This window comes from Helianthus annuus, chromosome 10, assembly GCF_002127325.2.
Source record: "Helianthus annuus cultivar XRQ/B chromosome 10, HanXRQr2.0-SUNRISE, whole genome shotgun sequence".
NCBI lineage: Eukaryota > Viridiplantae > Streptophyta > Magnoliopsida > Asterales > Asteraceae > Helianthus > Helianthus annuus.
In genome coordinates, this window is record NC_035442.2 from 25,520,170 (window position 1) to 25,538,423 (window position 18,254).

Genomic DNA, 18,254 nt, shown 5'->3' on the forward strand with positions numbered 1-18,254 from the left:
TTAAGTAATATTGTGTGAAGGGAACAATGATCCGGCATGTGTGTTGTGTATTGAATGGTGAAGGTATATACTTGAATGCTAGATTGCAAATGGTTTTTATACACCATTATAATCCTCAGGTCATTCATGTGTTAGACATGGACAACTTAGACGCATTGTTGTAATAGGTTTAGACGCACTGTTATAGCACACTGCATAATATTAAAAAATAAAACTCGGTATAGTATTACTGTACTCAAATAACAAATAACAAAAATAAAGTTATCTATTTGTATGATATAATTTAAAAAAAAAATAATTAAGTACAAAACGTTAGTTTTAAAACAATTGATAGAACAAAAAATTAACAATTCATGTTTCGTATTTTAACCAATTTTTAACCTTCTATTACACCGCACCAACATCCAACCTAGACTTATAAGTGAAGGTTCGTTTTTTTTTTTCTTTTTCAAAAGCTGAAAATTAAGGTTCATTCCAATTATACCTTGTTCCAAAACCAGACCGAACTCCAAAACTGAACTTGTTTGAATGTCTTTTTATTAGATTTATGCCTTAAGTTCATTATTTTTGGTCAAAAGTTTCAGGCTGAATTTATCAACATGTAGGACTAAATTCATTATTAGATTATCAAACAAAAGTTCAGGCCCAAATACATAAGATCATCAAAACATGCCTAAATACACCTAAAAACATGCCTAGTCAACACCTTTTTCATCAAAACCCCCTCCCGGCCCCACCATCTGCCACATACCCCACCTTTTCTTCGTTTTTTCATGTTTGTGAGAAAATATGGATAGGAAAAATGAACCCAAAAAATGGAGTCTACAATAGGTAAATATGAATGAGGTGGAAAAATGAGAAAAAAAGGAAGTTAAAAATGCCTTATTATGAACGCTCTAAGAAACCACATTTGCAAATACGCTTTCCTTTTTGCTAAAAGACAAGCGATACCCGATTTGAGCTTTGTGGCCAACTCATTGAGTCATTGATGCATCCAAACTTAAAACGTTAGTTATATCAGTTTCTTGCTTCTAGATTTTATGAGAAAATTATGGATTATTGCCGTACCTGCTAGGAAGATTTAAAGCTGCAATCGTTTGAAGGCTGGTGGTGGCCTCATGACATTCATAACATCGTGTGCAGTTGCCTTCACATTAAAAAGAAAAGAATACATATATATAACAGATTGAAATAAAAAGAACCATAACATATACAGTTATTACCTCGAAGTAGGAATTGAAGTTTAAACGCAAAAGGAAACGCCTAAGAAATGGCGCTCGTTGACTACCAGCAAGCCTGCTGCTACGCAATATCGTGTATAACGAATTTGATTTCTTGTTATATTCCTGTACAAAATAACAAGAAATGCCACCATCATTTACAAAACAAAGGGCAGTAAAATACATAATTATCCATATCTGAATTTTCACCAATTTACTTATGAGTGGGTCAATGTAGGTTCTGTTTTGACCATTGGCAGGTCAAAAGTGTAAAACCTTTATAAAAAGCGTAAAATGCCATTTTCGTCCATGAGGTTTGGCCAGTTTTGCGACTTTCGTCCAAATGTTTGTTTTTCCGCATCTGGATCCAAAAGGTTTGAAATCTTGCCATTTTCATCTGGCTCGTTAACTCCATCCATTTTTCTCCGTTAAGTTAGGGGTATTTCATCTTTTTTTATTTAGTAAGGGTATTTTGATTGCACCTCTCTGAGAACATGGTCTATGATAGGAGCTCGTGGAGACGTAGGATTAAGGTTAAGGATTTCTAGAAGAGGGTACAATTGTGTTTTTAGGTGTAGTGTATGGTCGTAGATATGTATCTATGTGTATAGGTTGTTTGTGTTGGCATATTTGTCTTGTTTACCATGCACTCTTTCACCACTCATGTTATATTGGTAGCTTCATACACACACACACACCTCATGTTCTATTTATTTCTTTCCTGAGTGTTTGGAGCCGAGGGTCTCACTGGAAGCAGCCTCTCTATCCCTCGGGGTAGAGGTAAGGTGTGCCTACATCCCACCCTCCCCAGACCCTACCAATAGCTTTGCTATTTGTGGGATTTTACTGGGTATGATTGATTCATTGATTTTGATTACATATACATTATTTTAATTGCTTGTACATAAAGTGAAAAAGACCGAATTGCCCTTTAAGTTAACATAAAAAACTAAAATACCCCTGAATTAACGGAGAAAAACGGATGGAGTTAACGAGCCAGATGAAAATGGCAAGATTTCAAACCTTTTGGATCCAGATGTGAAAAAACAAACCTTTGGATGAAAATCGCATAACTGGCCAAACCATAAAAAGCAAACTAAAAAAAAGCTAGTAAAAGTACCTCAGTTATTCGCTCCAGTTCATCAATGCTTGCATCATCTTCTTGATTTTCAATCTTCCAGCAGAACTGCAAGCAAAGCTTCATGATTCCGTCCAATATCCTTGATACCGACCCAATATCCAAGAAAGATTGTGAGATCAAAGCTGACAAGTATCTGCACGAACCAACATTTTAGCAGTTAATCGACGATGAAAAAAGAGCTTGACGGATAACAAGAAAACTAAATACTTTACTCACGCTTGATGAAAGCCCACCAAGTCGGTGAAATCACGCGACTCCTTTATATGTGATTGCAAGATATTCCATTGAGATTCAATCACATCCACTTGTATATAAAACTGAAGATTTCGTATCAAAAACACCATGTGTTCTCTAACCCACCACATTGGTCTAGGGTGGTGTTGTCTCTGTTGAGACGTTTTGGTGTATTCTCGGTTGTTGTGACGTTTGGCAAAATCCAAGTGACCTTGTTGCATTACAGATTCCCATGATTTCTCCAGTTCCATTTGTGTTCTTTTCAACCGGAGTAAATATTGAAAGATTCTTCGGTACCTAAAGCATACTAACTTATGAAATTACAAACTTAAAAACCATAAACAGAAGATGTTTTCCCGTTGAAATTAATGGATAATGTATACATGTGCCACCCAAAGTATTGTAAAGGGTACAAAAAAGCCACCCAAGTATCGCTTTTTTGCCAACTTTTGTGTAAAACGACTATTATACTTTTGGGTTCAGCTCTAAATTACCTGATGAAAAAGTTACACATATGATATATTATAGTCTTTTCACACGGGTTTTTGGCCAAAACAAAAGTAAAAAATAATACTTGGGTCGCCTGTTTTAACATTTACAATATTTTAGTGACCAGTGTATAAACTATACATTATCCTTAGATGAGTAAATGTCATTTTCGTCCCTGAGGTTTGGCCAGTTTTGCGACTTTCGTCCAAAGGTTTGCTTTTGCGCATCTGGATGCAAAAGGTTTGAAATCTTGCCATTTTCATCCAACTCGTTATAACCATCCATTTTCTCCGTTAAGTAAGGGGTATTTCCATCTTTTTTGTTAACTTAAAGGGTTTTGAACTTGGTTTTAAAAAGCGAGAAGCGTACAAAAGCGACGAGGTCTAAAAATAAGGTGCGAAGCGCAAAGCGAAAAAGAGGTGGGCTTTTCGTACCCCAGGCACAAGGAGATTATTTAAATTTTTATATATGTCCCATAGGTTTTTTACTTTTTAGCATCCCTAATCCAAAATATCGTATAAATAAGGTTTATATATGGTTTTACCTACATGTACAAGCCAAAAAACCTATTGTACAACACTTTGATGCATAAAAAACAATATAAAAACACCCAAAGTACATATGGCGCGCACCTTAGACCTCAAAAAACCCAAAAAAATGTGCTTTTCTTGCGCTTTGTGGAAAAAGTGCGCCTCAAGTGACCTGAGGCGCGAGGCGCAGGACCTGAGGCGCTGAGGCGCGCTTTTTAAAACCAGGTTTTGAATACTTGTATATTATGCCAAATGCTTGTACATAAAGTGAAACAGACCGAATTGCCCTTAAAGTTAACAAAAAAGATGAAAATACTCCTGACTTAACGGATAAAAATGGATGGAGTTAACGAGCTGGATGAAAATGGCAAGATTTCAAACCTTTTGGATCCAGATGTGGAAAAACAAACCTTTGGACGAATGTAGCAAAACTGCCCAAACCTCAGGGACAAAAATGGCATTTTACTCTCCTTAGATTGATGTATATAAAGGGTAACTTTAGATGTTTTAACACATGACACATATTTTGTGACTTCCAAGTAAAAAAATATTAAGATTGTGTAATTATTAAAGTCAACAATACCTAGTGAGAACCTCTTCTGTAAAAAACAATTGTAAGGGCCAATCAACAGAATATTCAAGGGAAATACCATCCCAGCCATCCAATGAAGTATCAGATAAGGCACTGAGACCTCCATCTACTTGGTTTGACCTGATGTTGACCCTAAAAGCAAGCAATAGTTATTAATAAAACTCTTTCACTGCCTGTAAAATACAAGTAATCTGTTTGTAGGAAATATTGGACGATTTAGTATTTTACCGCAATGACACTTTTGAAATATACTTATCATCACTGATAGTCTTGGTCATGGCCTGCATTAGAAGTATGACATCATGTGGCGGATATCTGATGTCATAACCACATAAAATGACAATAATATTAATAACCCTGTATGGAACCAAACTACCATCCGAAATGGAACCATAAGATCAGCTTCAGCAGTTGACTGACGAGGTGGTAGACGCATCAATTCACGACTCTCCTCAAGAAAGCTCTGAAATAATATTAAAGTTCCATTAAGAAATCAAAAGGGTATAAAAGTATTTTCCAATCAGTCTCATGATGATATTGCCTGAATCCATTTCTGAAGCATTATACCCCAAAAGAGATGTGTATATAAACTAGCGATAGGTTATTACCTGGAAGAAATCACCTTTTGCTAGAAGAAAATAATCTTTAATGGCCTTCAAATGGCCATTTAAATCAGCGCGAACAACTACGAGCTACACATATGGATGTAAAGTTAACTATTTATTGACTGAAATGAAAACTAATGGAGTATAAAAGCATGCCAAAACTCTACCTGCCAAAGATGGCTGGCTGCAATAGTTCTGATTGAACCAATGGCCTCCTCGAATGATCTTTTGTGGAACTCAGATGATTCCTGAAAAAAAAGATAAAGAGTCTTTTGTAACATCTTAAATAACTAAAATATTATGTTCTATTAACCAAACGAGTGAGCTATAGACACATGAAACTAATCCCAGTTACTATCTAATTCCTGTTCTATCCTAATTTATATCTCAAACTAATAATAAATTATCTCTATGTAAAAGAAAAGAAGTTGAATAGCGTCTATTTGCTAACATGAGCCTTGAAGGTTTTGCTAATTTGAGCTTTTTTGTTTTTGCTTTTTTTTTTTTTTTGAGTTTAGTGCTTTAATAACTTGTGTCTGTTTTTTTTTCGAGTGTAGTCTTTTTAAAGAACAAAACCGATATTGGTATGGAAAAACAGCTTTTAACTTTCAAATTTTGTTTTAACGAAATGAACACGTGCAAATACCCTTTTGGACATATATTTTTTTTCCATTTTCTATAACGAGTGCACCGAAACCGACCAAGTTCCTATTGTTTTCTTTTACGTTTACCTTTGTTATTTACCTTATTGTTTTTATCTTTTCTTATTATGTTGGTGTTCAGGGTCGAGCTACGACGCAAATAACATTAACACATTTAGATATTATTTTGTTTAATTTTACGAATTTATTCATCAGTTGTCATGGTGTGTGATATGTAGCGAATTCCAATCACGACCCGGTGCAAGGCGTGGGTGACTACGACCCTAGTTTATTATAAAACCAATACAGCTATCTAGAAAACAAAATATTCTCTGGATGCTATCTCAAACTAATAAAGCTGTCTAGAAAACAAAATAATCTCTGGAAGCTAAATTCCAACATATCTAAAATCTAGAAAGGAACATAGAAGTATATTCAGGGGCTTAGCAATAAACAGAAAGTAATGATAATATTTTTGTGTGGATATAAACCTGCAAAGTTTTAAGCCTTGATTCAATTTTATCAGCTTCTGATTGTGGCAGTAATTCATCTCCTGTTAATGTTGTATTTAATGAGGGTTTCTTCCTCAAAGATTCTTTATATGTCTGTGGCCCTGTTTCCTGATGAGTCAGCACATCCACAGACCGGAAGGAAGAACTAGGATTTCGGAGAACCCTAATTGCTTTTCCAGCAAAAAGAATAGATTCTGCCACACACACTGGAATGTATTCTGGCAACATTCCCTGAAAGAGTAAGAAAGGTTAAATTTAGCTTGATATAAATATATAATGTATACAAACTATGACATACATACCATGGAGATACTGAAGCCCATGTACCAATCGCTTAAAGATTGATCACTGTTCGACACATGAGCCATTTTTTGAATATTGTTGGTATGAGACGGTTCATGCTCAGAATTTTTTTTCTGCTCCCTACGAACATTAAAATATAAATTCATCATCCACTATTCCACTTGCAGGCTAAAGATCAACGTGAGGTAATTCTTACCTGCTGATGAAAAACTCTGCATATTGATCGTGAAGAATCCCATATACCATCCAGCATGTAAGTTGATTATACATGACTTGATGTCCATGCCAAAGAAGTCTATGTTCATAATAAAACATAATAAAGTCGGTTCACATAAATTTGCTAGTCGATTAAAATTTCTAGCATATTAAGATTTAAAACAGCGTATACACATAAGCAGATACCAGAGTTTATTCTTTACATGTCTTAAAACTTCTCCATTTTTAACGCATGGCTTCATTTTACCGTGCTATTTACCAAACAGAAATGTAAATAGAAAAAAAGCTAGATGTTAAAACAAAATTATACCTCTTAATGCATGTCTGCAGCTCTGGCACCCCACAATGGCTTCGTTTATATAGAAGATTAAGAAGTTTCCCACCGTAGATACCATCACGCTCAATCTCTAGAATTAGCTCATAAAGAGGTTGAAAGAAAAGAAGAAACTACAATAACCAGCCACATATGAGAACCCAAAGAAAATGAAAACACGATAAATATAAAATATTCCACCTTATGCAGGCCTTGAGTAACTGTAGCTAAGATTGGTAGAGAATCTGCCATCAACTTCTGTTCAATATGCAAAACCGCAGATCTGTAAATGGAAAGAAATTCCACTATGCCATTTGCAATAGCCCTCCTGTAAACACTTTGATTGCCAACAGTCTCTTTCAAGAACTCAGAAGTTTGCGATAATGGAGACTCATTCTTTGATCTTATCCAGCTTAAGTTGCGGGACTTTGCGGCAAACCGGTCGAGTTCACGATAGTAAAACCCTAATTTAATTATATTCTCAATAATATCCCTGCATCTCATCAGCAACAACACATAATTTAACAGTGAGATTCAACAATCAACGTAAAACTACAAACCGTTAATCATTTAGTTCTATCGCTATTACTTTATCTGATTCTAGATTTCCATTACTGAATGTAGGCAACTTTAAACTCAACCAATAACAAACAAATACATTCTTCTTTATTAAATTAATCATCGTTACTTGTTTAGTATTAACCATTAGTAATCAGCTAATCACCGTTCCATTTTCAGGCTTATTGTACATTTTTTCCATTTCATTTTGGAGTATGTAGAACGTTGAATCGGACAGTTAGGTCAAACGATAACTAGATATTTTCCTATTTTGCTCATCTGTACGATTCGATCAAACATACCAGTGAAATCAGCTCATATTCTAGTTATAGAAAGTTGATCAATTACTTTCTCCGACTCTAGATTGCCAATACTGAATGCATGTAACATATTCAACCAATAACAAACACATTCTTCTCTATAATCATTCGGTTCATCAACGTCACTTGTTTTAGCATTAGCTATTAGCAATCACCGTTTCATTTTGAAATCGTACAGAACGTCAAATCGAACGATAGGCCTAAATATTTTCCTGTTTTGCTCATCTACACGGTTCGATCAACCATACCGGTGGAATTCAGCTCATATTCTAGTGATTAATTACTTTATCTACTGAATGTATGTAACTTCAAATTCAACCAATAACAAATACATTCTTCTCTATCATGATTCAATCAATCAACATCACTTGTTTTAGAATGAACTATTAGCAATCACGGTTCCAATTTCACGCTTAGTTTACAATATTTTCCGTTTCATTTAAAATCGTACTGAACGTCAAATCGGACAGTTAGGTCAAACAATAACTAGATATTCTCCTATTTTACTCATCCATACGATTCAATCAACCATACCGGTGGAACTTAGCTCATATGCTAGTTATAAAAACTTGATCAATGTGAATTGTCATATTGAATAACCCTAGCGATCGAAAAAATAACCGAATAACACTATGCAGAACGTTAAATCGAGTTTCTTACTGAAGTGATGCTACTTTCAAAAACATAATCACAACTAATGCTGCATGCAAAAATATTTCACAAATGATGCAAAAGCCATTCAAAATGGCGATTTTTTCCTTGGGTTGTAGGCTTCTCAGCTTTATTCAGGGGATTGCAGGGAATGTGTAAGGGTTGCAGGAGAAATTTCAGTGGACTCCATTCCAAATGGCGAAATTCTGAACATATAGCCGTTAAGAATGGCGAAAAACTGATAAAGTTGAACATATTAGCCATTGATAATGGCAATTTCTTGCTGAAAAGCCTGCACCCTGCACATATTAGCCATTGATAATGGCGATTTCTTGTTGAAAAGCCTGCACCCTGTACAATATGCCATTGTTATAGGGTGTTTTTAGGGTATGGAAGATTATTTGAATATTGAGAAGTCGGGTGAAATGAACCCGAAGCATTCACCCGAGGTGTTGCAGAAATGGAGGGACATGTGTGATCGTGTTAAGAACCCGAAGCTACTATTTCGTTTAACTGCAAACGACCAGAAGCACCACGATTGCTGCCCTCAACAAATCAGTTCAGATAGTACTCTTGTTTCTACTTTAAGTGATTTCCCCTTGATATATTACTTAATTACCGTTTTGTGGAATTACTGATCATGTTCAGAAGTTGAGGGTTGCGGTCTTGGTGTCAAAGGTGGCATTTCGTCTTCTCAATGGTGAGTTTAATCTTAATATATGCATACATATATATTATCATTTCCTCCATCATGTAATGTTATTCTTATGAACATTATGATCATGCATGCAGGTGTAGAAGCCAGCAGCAGCCACATGATGGTACCAGAGGAATTCAAGGCAAGTGGTTTTGGTATCAGTGCTGATGATGCAGGCTCCATTGTTGAGGGCTGTAACCCCGAAAAGCTAACACTTCATAGTGGGATTGAAGGTCTTGCAGCCAAGCTCAAGACGCGTACTACTATTGGGATTGCAATGGATGATAAAGAGTTGACTTGCAATGGATGATAAAATCGCCATTAACAACGGCGAATTGTGCAGAACCTTTTACCTTTTAACTTTTCGCCATTAAGAATGGCTTTTTGTGCAGGTGTCCAAAAATCGCCATTAACAACGGCGAATTGTACCTGGGCCAATGATATTCCCTGCATAAAGCTGAGAAGGCTACAACAAACAAAAAAAATCGCCATTCACAATGGCTTTTGCATCATTTGTGAATTATTTTTGCATATAGCATTACGTGTGATTATGTTTTTCAAAGAAGCATTACTTTGGTAATAAAACTCCGTTAAATCTGATTGTTAGGTCAAACAATAACTAGATATTCTCCTACTCCACTCATCCGTACGATTCAATCAATCATACTGACGATGAGGGTCAATCATTGGGCCCCTCGTCTGGGCTCCTTAACTTTTACTGAAAAGCGGCCCATTACTTTTATTGGAAAGTTGGGCCCAAGCCCAAGGAGACTCTCTCCCACATGCGGCGACGACCTAAGCAAAACAACTAAGGGTCACACACATGCCCGACGTGCACGGGCACTGCTACAGCCGGGGAATAGATGACATAACTTCTCAACGACATTTAATGCCTGGGTGGCGAATAAAAGAGAGAGAGAGAGAGAGAGAGAGAGAGGATGCGATGGGCGGCGAGATTGCTTGGCAAGAAGACTTGCATTAAATGGAAAGATCCGGTCGTATCCTGTAAAGGGAGCAAGTCCCTGACAGTTACCCGGACATTCTTGTTGTCTGGAGAGTAACCCAACGGTCCATGGCAGACGGTGGGCCATCTTGATAAGGCAGCCTTCATGTTATAAGCCAAGGCAGGAGATCAGAATGAGGTAAGTTATCAAAACCCTTGATATACAAACGCTAGAGAGCTCTCAACTGCATTGAATTCGAACATTCGATTCAGGATCCACACCAACATTCCAACCACTTAATTACACTGGTTCCTTATTTATTACTCCGGCACGAATCTTATTCTCACGCGGACCTTGGTCATGGTGTTGGATATTACGTCCGGTTCGATAAGTCAATGCTACCGACCGGGTCTTGACCCGTAAGAGTTACACCTCGGGCAACGAACTAAAATCCACTTAACCTGTTTATCTGGTAATTACAAACGTCATCCGAAACGGATAAAAATTATATTTATGATCATGTGCGGGTATTAACTGAGAGACGGGTACATGTACCGGGTGAGACAAGATGATAGATACTCGAAAACAAGAGGCTGGTTTATTGAAATATTAAGATAGTTGGCCCGATTCGAGAGGGGCTAATCTCCAATACAAAAACAGTAGATAATCCAAATAAACAAGACATTCCCAACTAGAACATGAAATGAAATACTTAAACGAAAAATAAAAGAGTTACTTCCTAAACTTCAGCCCCTAAATTCAGCCTTTTGACTTTGACTCTCCTAAAATTCAGCCACTCCAGATTTGAATTAGCAGGTTTGTAACACAAGAATACTCCTCTCGCCACTTCTCATGCATGCATCCGTGCTACGCCACTTGTCGCGCATGCACTCTTGCATCGCCACTTGTCGCGCATGCAAGAACTTGGCCAATTGTAACATATGCATTATGCATGTCCGCCACTTGGCAAACATGCATGAGCCTCCATCCACTATTTAAATGAGTTTTGGGGTCTTGCATGGTGTGGTTGCAAGAACAAAAAAAAACTACTATAAAAAAGAAACACCCATAACCAGCCGCCAACCACCGCCACGCCGTCGCTCGCCGCCGGTCACCGCCACCCGTCCGCCGCCACGCGCCGGTTGCCGCTGAACGCCGCCCGCCGGCTGCCGCCGCCCCTTCGCCGTGTTTCGTTGGTTCGTAACACTAGCATGTGTTCGTTGAACCTCGGTGTCTCAACCGGTTAGTCATTAACCGAGATATATCTTTTCTCATCGGTAGTTAAATATCAGGCCCGGCTTTGTGGGCTGGGCAGCCCGGGCAGACGCCAAGGCCCAAAAGGTTTATAGGGCCCAACAAAAATTTAGGGTCAAGATTTTTAAATGATGCACTGTTATCTTACATGTTTAATAAATGACTTTAGTAACAAAAATGAAGCTAGTTCAATGGTTAAGATACTCAAATTTGAAAACCAAGGTCATGAGTTCTAAACCCCTCCTTTACATTTTTATTTCCTAAACAACTTTCAGCTAATCGCATGCATTTTTTTATTTCCTAAACTGTTTTGAACTATCAATTCACTTAATTAATTGACTCTTCGATCTTGTTAACAAGATGATTATATGATTAATTAGTTAATGTTTTTGGTTATAATCTTGAGGTCATGAGTTCAAACCCCATGATTAGCATGTCGTATTGTGGTTTCTTGATATATATTTGATGAGTTTATATTATACCATTTTTTTGTTTCGCCCGAGGCCCAAATTTTTTTTTTCATTCTCGGAGACGGCCCTGTTAAATATACTTGTCACTGTGCTCGTATTTGCATGTAACCGGATCCTGTCGGGTTTTCATTATTGTTGATCACTTGTTTATTTTTCCGTTGCGTTTTATTAATTAACTCGATTAATTAATTGATTATTATTTATTGAACCGGGTTTTGATAAATAAAATTTTGACCGATCACCATGGAAACCCAACACATGGATCCTCGGGCCCTATGTGACCAGGCTAACGGTGTTCTTTTTGTAGGAACTATTCTGGTGAATCTCTATCAACGCACTTGTCATTCCGTTTTGCCGGGATTCGACACATACATTCATACCAGTGGAATTCAGCTCAAATTCTAGTTATAAAAACATAATCAACGTAAATTGTGATGTTAAAAACCCTAGCGATCGAAAAACTAACCGAATAACATTGAGAAACCGTCAGAAAACGAGAAATACCTTTCCTCCGGTGAGATAAACGAGATGTCTGGAGCAAGCTTGAAGGTGCAGTGATCGGAGATGGAGTCGTCCGGTGAAAAGCCAACGGAATGCTGACGTTCTCGTTCGTCGATGATTAGGTCTCCGGTGTAGCCTAACAGTGCCAGTAGGAGTTCGTGTAGCATTGTGAATTAACGGTTTTGCAGATTGCGAGTGTGATTATTGGAAAAATGAAGATGATCGTCTCCGATTAACTGGATTTACAAATGGAGGTTTTGTTCGGATTTTCGGCCCGTTTTAATAAGTTTGGGTCCGGCCCAATTAGTGATGTGTCTTCTTATTTGGGCCTTAAGAGATATCAATCTATCGTTACCAAAGATGGTTACGTACTTACGTTTGATGCAATAAAAATTACAATGAAATTTGAACTATTAGCCGGAATTAATAATCTTAACTTTCACCTATTAGCCGGAATTAATTTCAATGTAGGAAATGTTTACCGACAGTCATAACTTTGAATATATTTTTCTTTAGTGATCTCATACTAACTGAAAGTTATCCCATTTAGTTTTGCCAGCGTTGACTGCCACATAAGCTCAAAACTTTGCCACATAAGTGATCCATATCATCAAAACTTTGACTTATTTGTCACATAAACAGTTCACATCATCAAAACTTTTACTTTTTGCCACATAAGAAGTCTACGTCAGCAAAAACTAATTGGGTTAACTTTTAGTTAGTATGGAAGCGTAGAAGGAGAATACGTTTAAAGTTTGGATTGCCTGTAAACATTTCCTGAGTTAGGGTTAATCCTGACCAATAAGTCAAAGTTTGAATTATTAAAATCCAATCTCCCTTAAAATAAATATATTAAGTCTTAACTAAGTTAAGTTCTGACTGCCTTAAAATACAAAGGCCTCTAAACTGTGTTTAGAAATTTATGCATACAATATCATAAACTGTGTGCGAGAAAGATTGAGAAAGATGTCACTGTCAGTGAAGGGCCGGCTCAAGCCCAAGCCAAATGAGGTTAGGGCTTTAGGCCCCAAAATCTATAGGGCCTCAATTTTCCAAAAAAAAAAAAAAGTTATAAGTGTAACATTGGGCTGTTGTACGAGAAATAGTCATCGACCATTAATCATTGTAACTCATTACTTTGCTGATTAAATTTAGTATGTTGATTGAAACATTTTTAAGCCCTAACTGAACTTCTACACTGCACCCAATTCTTCATGTTGTGAGACTGAAAGTCTACAACAGGTTTGTGTGGTTTTTTTTTAATCCAAAGAAAGGCCCCGATTTTGTAACAAGCTTTGGGCCACCAAAATGGCTGAGCCGGCCCTGTGTCAGTGAATTTATTTAAAGAAAAAACTTATAACTAAAAACATGATATAAGAAGTTTTAGGGTATGTTTGGCATGGAGCTTTTAAGAGCTTCTAGATTTAAGCTATTAAGAAAAAACTCATATTAAATAAAAAGTTTTGTTTGGTTGAAGGGACTTGAAGCTTTTGGTTGAACGCTCCTACTAGTAGCGTTTAGAAGGAGCTACAAGCTTTTAGAGAAAAATGACTTTTTTAACCTCTAAAGATAATAAACTTTTTAATGAAAAGACTTTCTAAATTTTTAGTTATGTTCATTTTGATCATTTTATACATTTTATTAGAAACTCAGCTACTCTGCCAAACACCAAATAAGCTACGGCAATTAGCTAACAGCTTTCAGCCAAACCATTTTGATTGAATTTACATATGGGGAAGATTGAGAACATAAGACAACTTACTAATTTGAAGACTTGATTTTGGACTTGATGGAAAAGCTATAAAAATATTCTCTAATTATCTGCAATGCACAAGTTATGATGGATTAAGCATGAAAGTGGTGTTCTTTTAACCTCACATTAAGAACAGTGGTACATAAGTCTCCATACTTACACCATGTAGTGGTTTAGCCAAATAATGCCCCCACCATGGGGTATTACTCGACACGTGGCAGTCCAGTCAGCATGGGTCGTTATTGCAAAAGTGGCGTAGTGGGAATAATGCCCAAATAATGCCCCTTCCAATCATTAAACAAAAAAAAAAAACAAACTAGTTTCTCATTGGCCAGTCAAACCCAGTCAACCCTTCTACAATCCATTTTAGGCGTTTTCTTAATCACGCCAATACAATTTTTTTTTCAAAAATAACCCCCGAAACGCTCTATGTAATTTGGGGGGGGGGGGCATTTTTTTGAAAATAATGCCCAAAAACCGCCCCACTACGGGTGGTCTTATACATTTACATAAACGCAATATTGTCCATCAGAATATTATCATGAAGGGACCATATTGCAATTTATCAATAACTCGTGCTCAAACTTTTATATAAAGGTTACTTTTTAACTATTGAGCTTAACCCAGATACGAACCCATTAAAAATTGTTTCAAACTATTAACAACTTGATCATGAAATATATGTTTTGGCAATCAAGTCAGTATTAACTAATATTCGAGAGTTATATCAAGAATAGCGGTTAGGTCAACGCCGTACGGATATAGTTGTCATCCCAAACCTCAATCAATGTCTCTATGGCCCCTATTTTTCGATTTTTGCTTTTAATTGTTTATATTGACATTGCCTTTCACTTTCTCAATAAAATGAGATATTGTATGAAAAGCTTTGAAGTACAAGAATATGAATGAATAATGGATTCAAGTGGCTCTTGGTAGCCTATAAATGACGTATGTTCCAACTTTGAAGGGGTGTCTTCCAATTTGGCAACTTGTTTTATATCCCAAATTGACTTTTCATTTAATATGATTTTACTTTTCAAGGAACAAACATGACTACGACTCAATTAAAATTAAAAATTACTTTAAATACGAACAGTCGCGAAGCTTGAGATTTCCGATAGGGTCGAAAACGTACATACCTAAAAATTTCTATAGAACCGAGAGGGGGGGGGGGAGGTCAAAAACGTATATACCCAAAAATTTATATGCGAAAGCTACATATATAACACTATTGAGCAAAAAGTTCGGGGGTCCCCTCCCACCAGCCCCTTCTAACCTACGCCCCTGAATACGAATATTCAACGTTATCTATATAATATTTTTTTTATATAAATTATGACAGAAGACATTCTATTTGTGATACTGGCCATTTGGTCCATGCCATTTGATATACAATCTTTTTACACGACAAAGGTTTGGCACCCCTTTCCATTTGAAGGGCTCTCATTAGTCTATAGGCTGACACATGGGTCTACACACTCCCGTTCACTCTCGTGCCTAATACCCCACTCATGAAAGTGCCCTGATAACACACAACTTATAACCGAACTGGAACCTCTGCAATCTTTTAAAACATATTGTTAACTTTTAAATCAACTTCATCCACGATTTTTAAACAGAAATAACTTTATCATACATTGATCTCTTTAATTTGAGTATGATATTGTTATAGTGTTTTTTAAATTAACATGTTATTGTTGATTATATCATAAAAAACATGGGTAAAACATAAACCCTAATGATGTAAATTCAATCATGAACAATAAAATAAGAGGTGTGTACCTGATTAGCAGTCACCACACCAGAGAGGGAAGTAGACGTCATGTTCGTCAGATTGGTCTGGTTCCCCTTTAGGATGTATCTTCTTGATGGTAGTACCGAGTTCTTTAGGGTTGAAGAACGATCGTAGTAATAGAGAGAGAGGAGGGGCGATATTGAGTGTGATGTTATGAATGTCTAACCCTAATCCCTCTCTAGTAATCTCCTTATATACACCCAAGGGGAAACCCAATTAGTTAATTACGGTAATATGGCCCATCAACAATTACCAACTAATTATATTATAGGTTTTATATATTTTGATCTATATTATATAAATGATAATGATGGTTACTAGATTAAATATAATTAAATAAATATTTAATCTTACATTCTCCCACTTAGCCGAATAATCATTTATCATGAGTATTAGATAAGTCTGATCAGAAGTTAATACTCATTTTAGCTTTAAACCAAGAACCGTAGCAGAGAAATACAGCCGTTGAATCATTATTCGACTCAGGACCCCCATTAATCATACTACAGCCTCAATTTAAAACCTAACAGTTATGATCAAAATAAGTAAGCCCTTTAACGTTTGATTTGTATTTATAGTTGTCTATATGTCATTACACCGGCAGAACATATGTAAGAGACATACAAAATCAAACTGATGAGGAAAATTAATTAATAGTTAGTCATTCATAGTATGATATGCAGTTGTACATAGTCATCAATATACCCGTGATTATTATAAGCGCTTACATAATAGTTATGGGTGATAGACTTTTAGTTATAGGATCCTTAAGCATATCATGAATGCATTCGATACAAAGATTTAGTTTCCTCAATTCGTTCATAAACGAATAATTAATTGCGTATCGAAATTTAATGCAGCACCTCTCGAACTGTTACTGTTCAAGGAGACATGGTAGCTGACTTTATCACAACAAGTCTTCAATATATTAATTATATGGAGTTAATAAAGTCATGAGTCCACTGATAAATTTCCAACAACATTCAGTGACTATATTATGTCGTTATAACATAGGTTGTTGATATCAGTCCATTATGACTCCTCCATGAGATAGGTTTTGTCTGCTGACATTAGGATATACCCGAAATTACATTTTGTCAGCTTTGAACATTACAAAGTTAAAGTAATCAACCGGTTTTAGTTCTCACTTCTTCTTTAAAAATATAGTCTCTCGTTTCTTTTAAAGATATTGTATTACTCTATTAGATGCTTCACATTAATCTAGACATATCTAGTGTGTTGCAAAATGAGTAATATCTAAACGAGTATAGACTTAAGCTTACATAAGGCTTCTAATTAATGAAGCGTAAGGAAATAATCTCATTTATCTTATTATCCTCTAAAGGAGAGCAGTATTGTTTGTTACATATGCAAGGACCAATTTAATGTTAAACTTATGGAACGGAAGTAATGTCCCATTTGGTCTATCTCAACATGTTATGATATCTATTATGTAAGAGATATTTCTGAGATCTATTATATCAAAGTTTGTGTTAACAATGCTTTGACTTATGTAACATATACTTGTCAAAAGAATATCATCTATATAGACAAGTTTATCTTAGTTGCTCCCACTCATCTTGAGGTAGGTACATTAATCCACTAGGTTCTTGATGAAAATAATTGCGTTAAGATTTCATCACATTATGATGTTTGCATTAACCCATACATGGATTTTATTGGCTTATAGACAAACTATTCTTTAATCTTAAGTTTAGAACTTTCAGGTTGTTATGAACATGTAAATATGTCAGCCAGTTGTTATGGAAAGTTGTTTTAATGTTCATTTAATGTAGCTGAAAAATTATTATAAGCTACTAGAACAGTGATGATCCTAAAAAAAATCTTTTGTTAGATATGTAAGAAAGATTCTTTAATAATTTATCTCTTCCTGAGTACAACCTTTGATAATCAATCATGCTTCTTTGTGTCTTAACGTTTATATCAGGATTTGGTTTAGTTATGAACACTCTTAGGTAATTCAATCAAATCCCAAACGTTATGCGAACACATAAAATCAGTTTTACTAGAAAACTGTTTATTCCATTCAGAAGATTGATTGACACTAATGGCTTAATTAGAAGAGATAGGATCAGTAAACTTTTCCAAAATCCATTTCAACTCCAAATTAGGGAGGTTATGTAATCATCAAAGTTAGTAGGTTTTTAAACCTAGATGACCTCCTGAGTTGATTATTGGGTTTGTTAGAAGTTTCAGTTTTATGGATTAGCTCTTGATTAGGTTTCTATCATTTTTAGGATTCTAAGTTTGTAAGAGTTGGTGTAGTATGGTGTACAAGAGGTGTAATCGGAGTTAAATTTTGAGTGAAATTTAATGACACTCTTCCCCCCGCCTCTTGTATTCCTTGCAAGTCATTATAAGGACTTTGACTGCTCCCACTGACCTTAGAAAACTTTAGGAACTCAGCATGCTTAGGGTCAATATTTAACGGCCAAACAAATTCTAATAGAGAAAACATATTAATGAACATATTAATGACGTTAGTCATTGTAGT

At 36.0% G+C, this 18,254-nt stretch overlaps 1 protein-coding gene across 2 annotated transcripts; it reads right to left on the minus strand.

The window, feature by feature from the left end:
- Positions 1-386: 386 nt before the first annotated feature.
- Positions 387-12,515, minus strand: LOC110884292 (gamma-tubulin complex component 4). 2 transcript variants are annotated; one of them, XM_022131996.2, is made up of 16 exons: positions 12,195-12,515; positions 6,998-7,289; positions 6,794-6,930; positions 6,464-6,562; positions 6,267-6,387; positions 5,944-6,195; positions 4,979-5,059; positions 4,815-4,898; positions 4,583-4,669; positions 4,435-4,487; positions 4,198-4,338; positions 2,578-2,892; positions 2,341-2,494; positions 1,224-1,346; positions 1,069-1,147; positions 387-999 (listed from the first exon to the last, which is right to left on the minus strand). In XM_022131996.2, exons 1-15 carry the CDS (start codon positions 12,356-12,358, stop codon positions 1,082-1,084), a joined length of 2,169 nt encoding a protein of 722 aa, XP_021987688.1. In that variant the 5' UTR covers positions 12,359-12,515; the 3' UTR covers positions 387-999; positions 1,069-1,081. The 2 variants fall into 2 exon arrangements, with proteins under 2 accessions (XP_021987688.1, XP_021987687.1); XM_022131995.2 differs by lacking the exon at positions 387-999 and having other exon boundaries at positions 1,030-1,147; positions 12,195-12,514.
- Between the last annotated feature and the right edge of the window lie 5,739 nt (positions 12,516-18,254).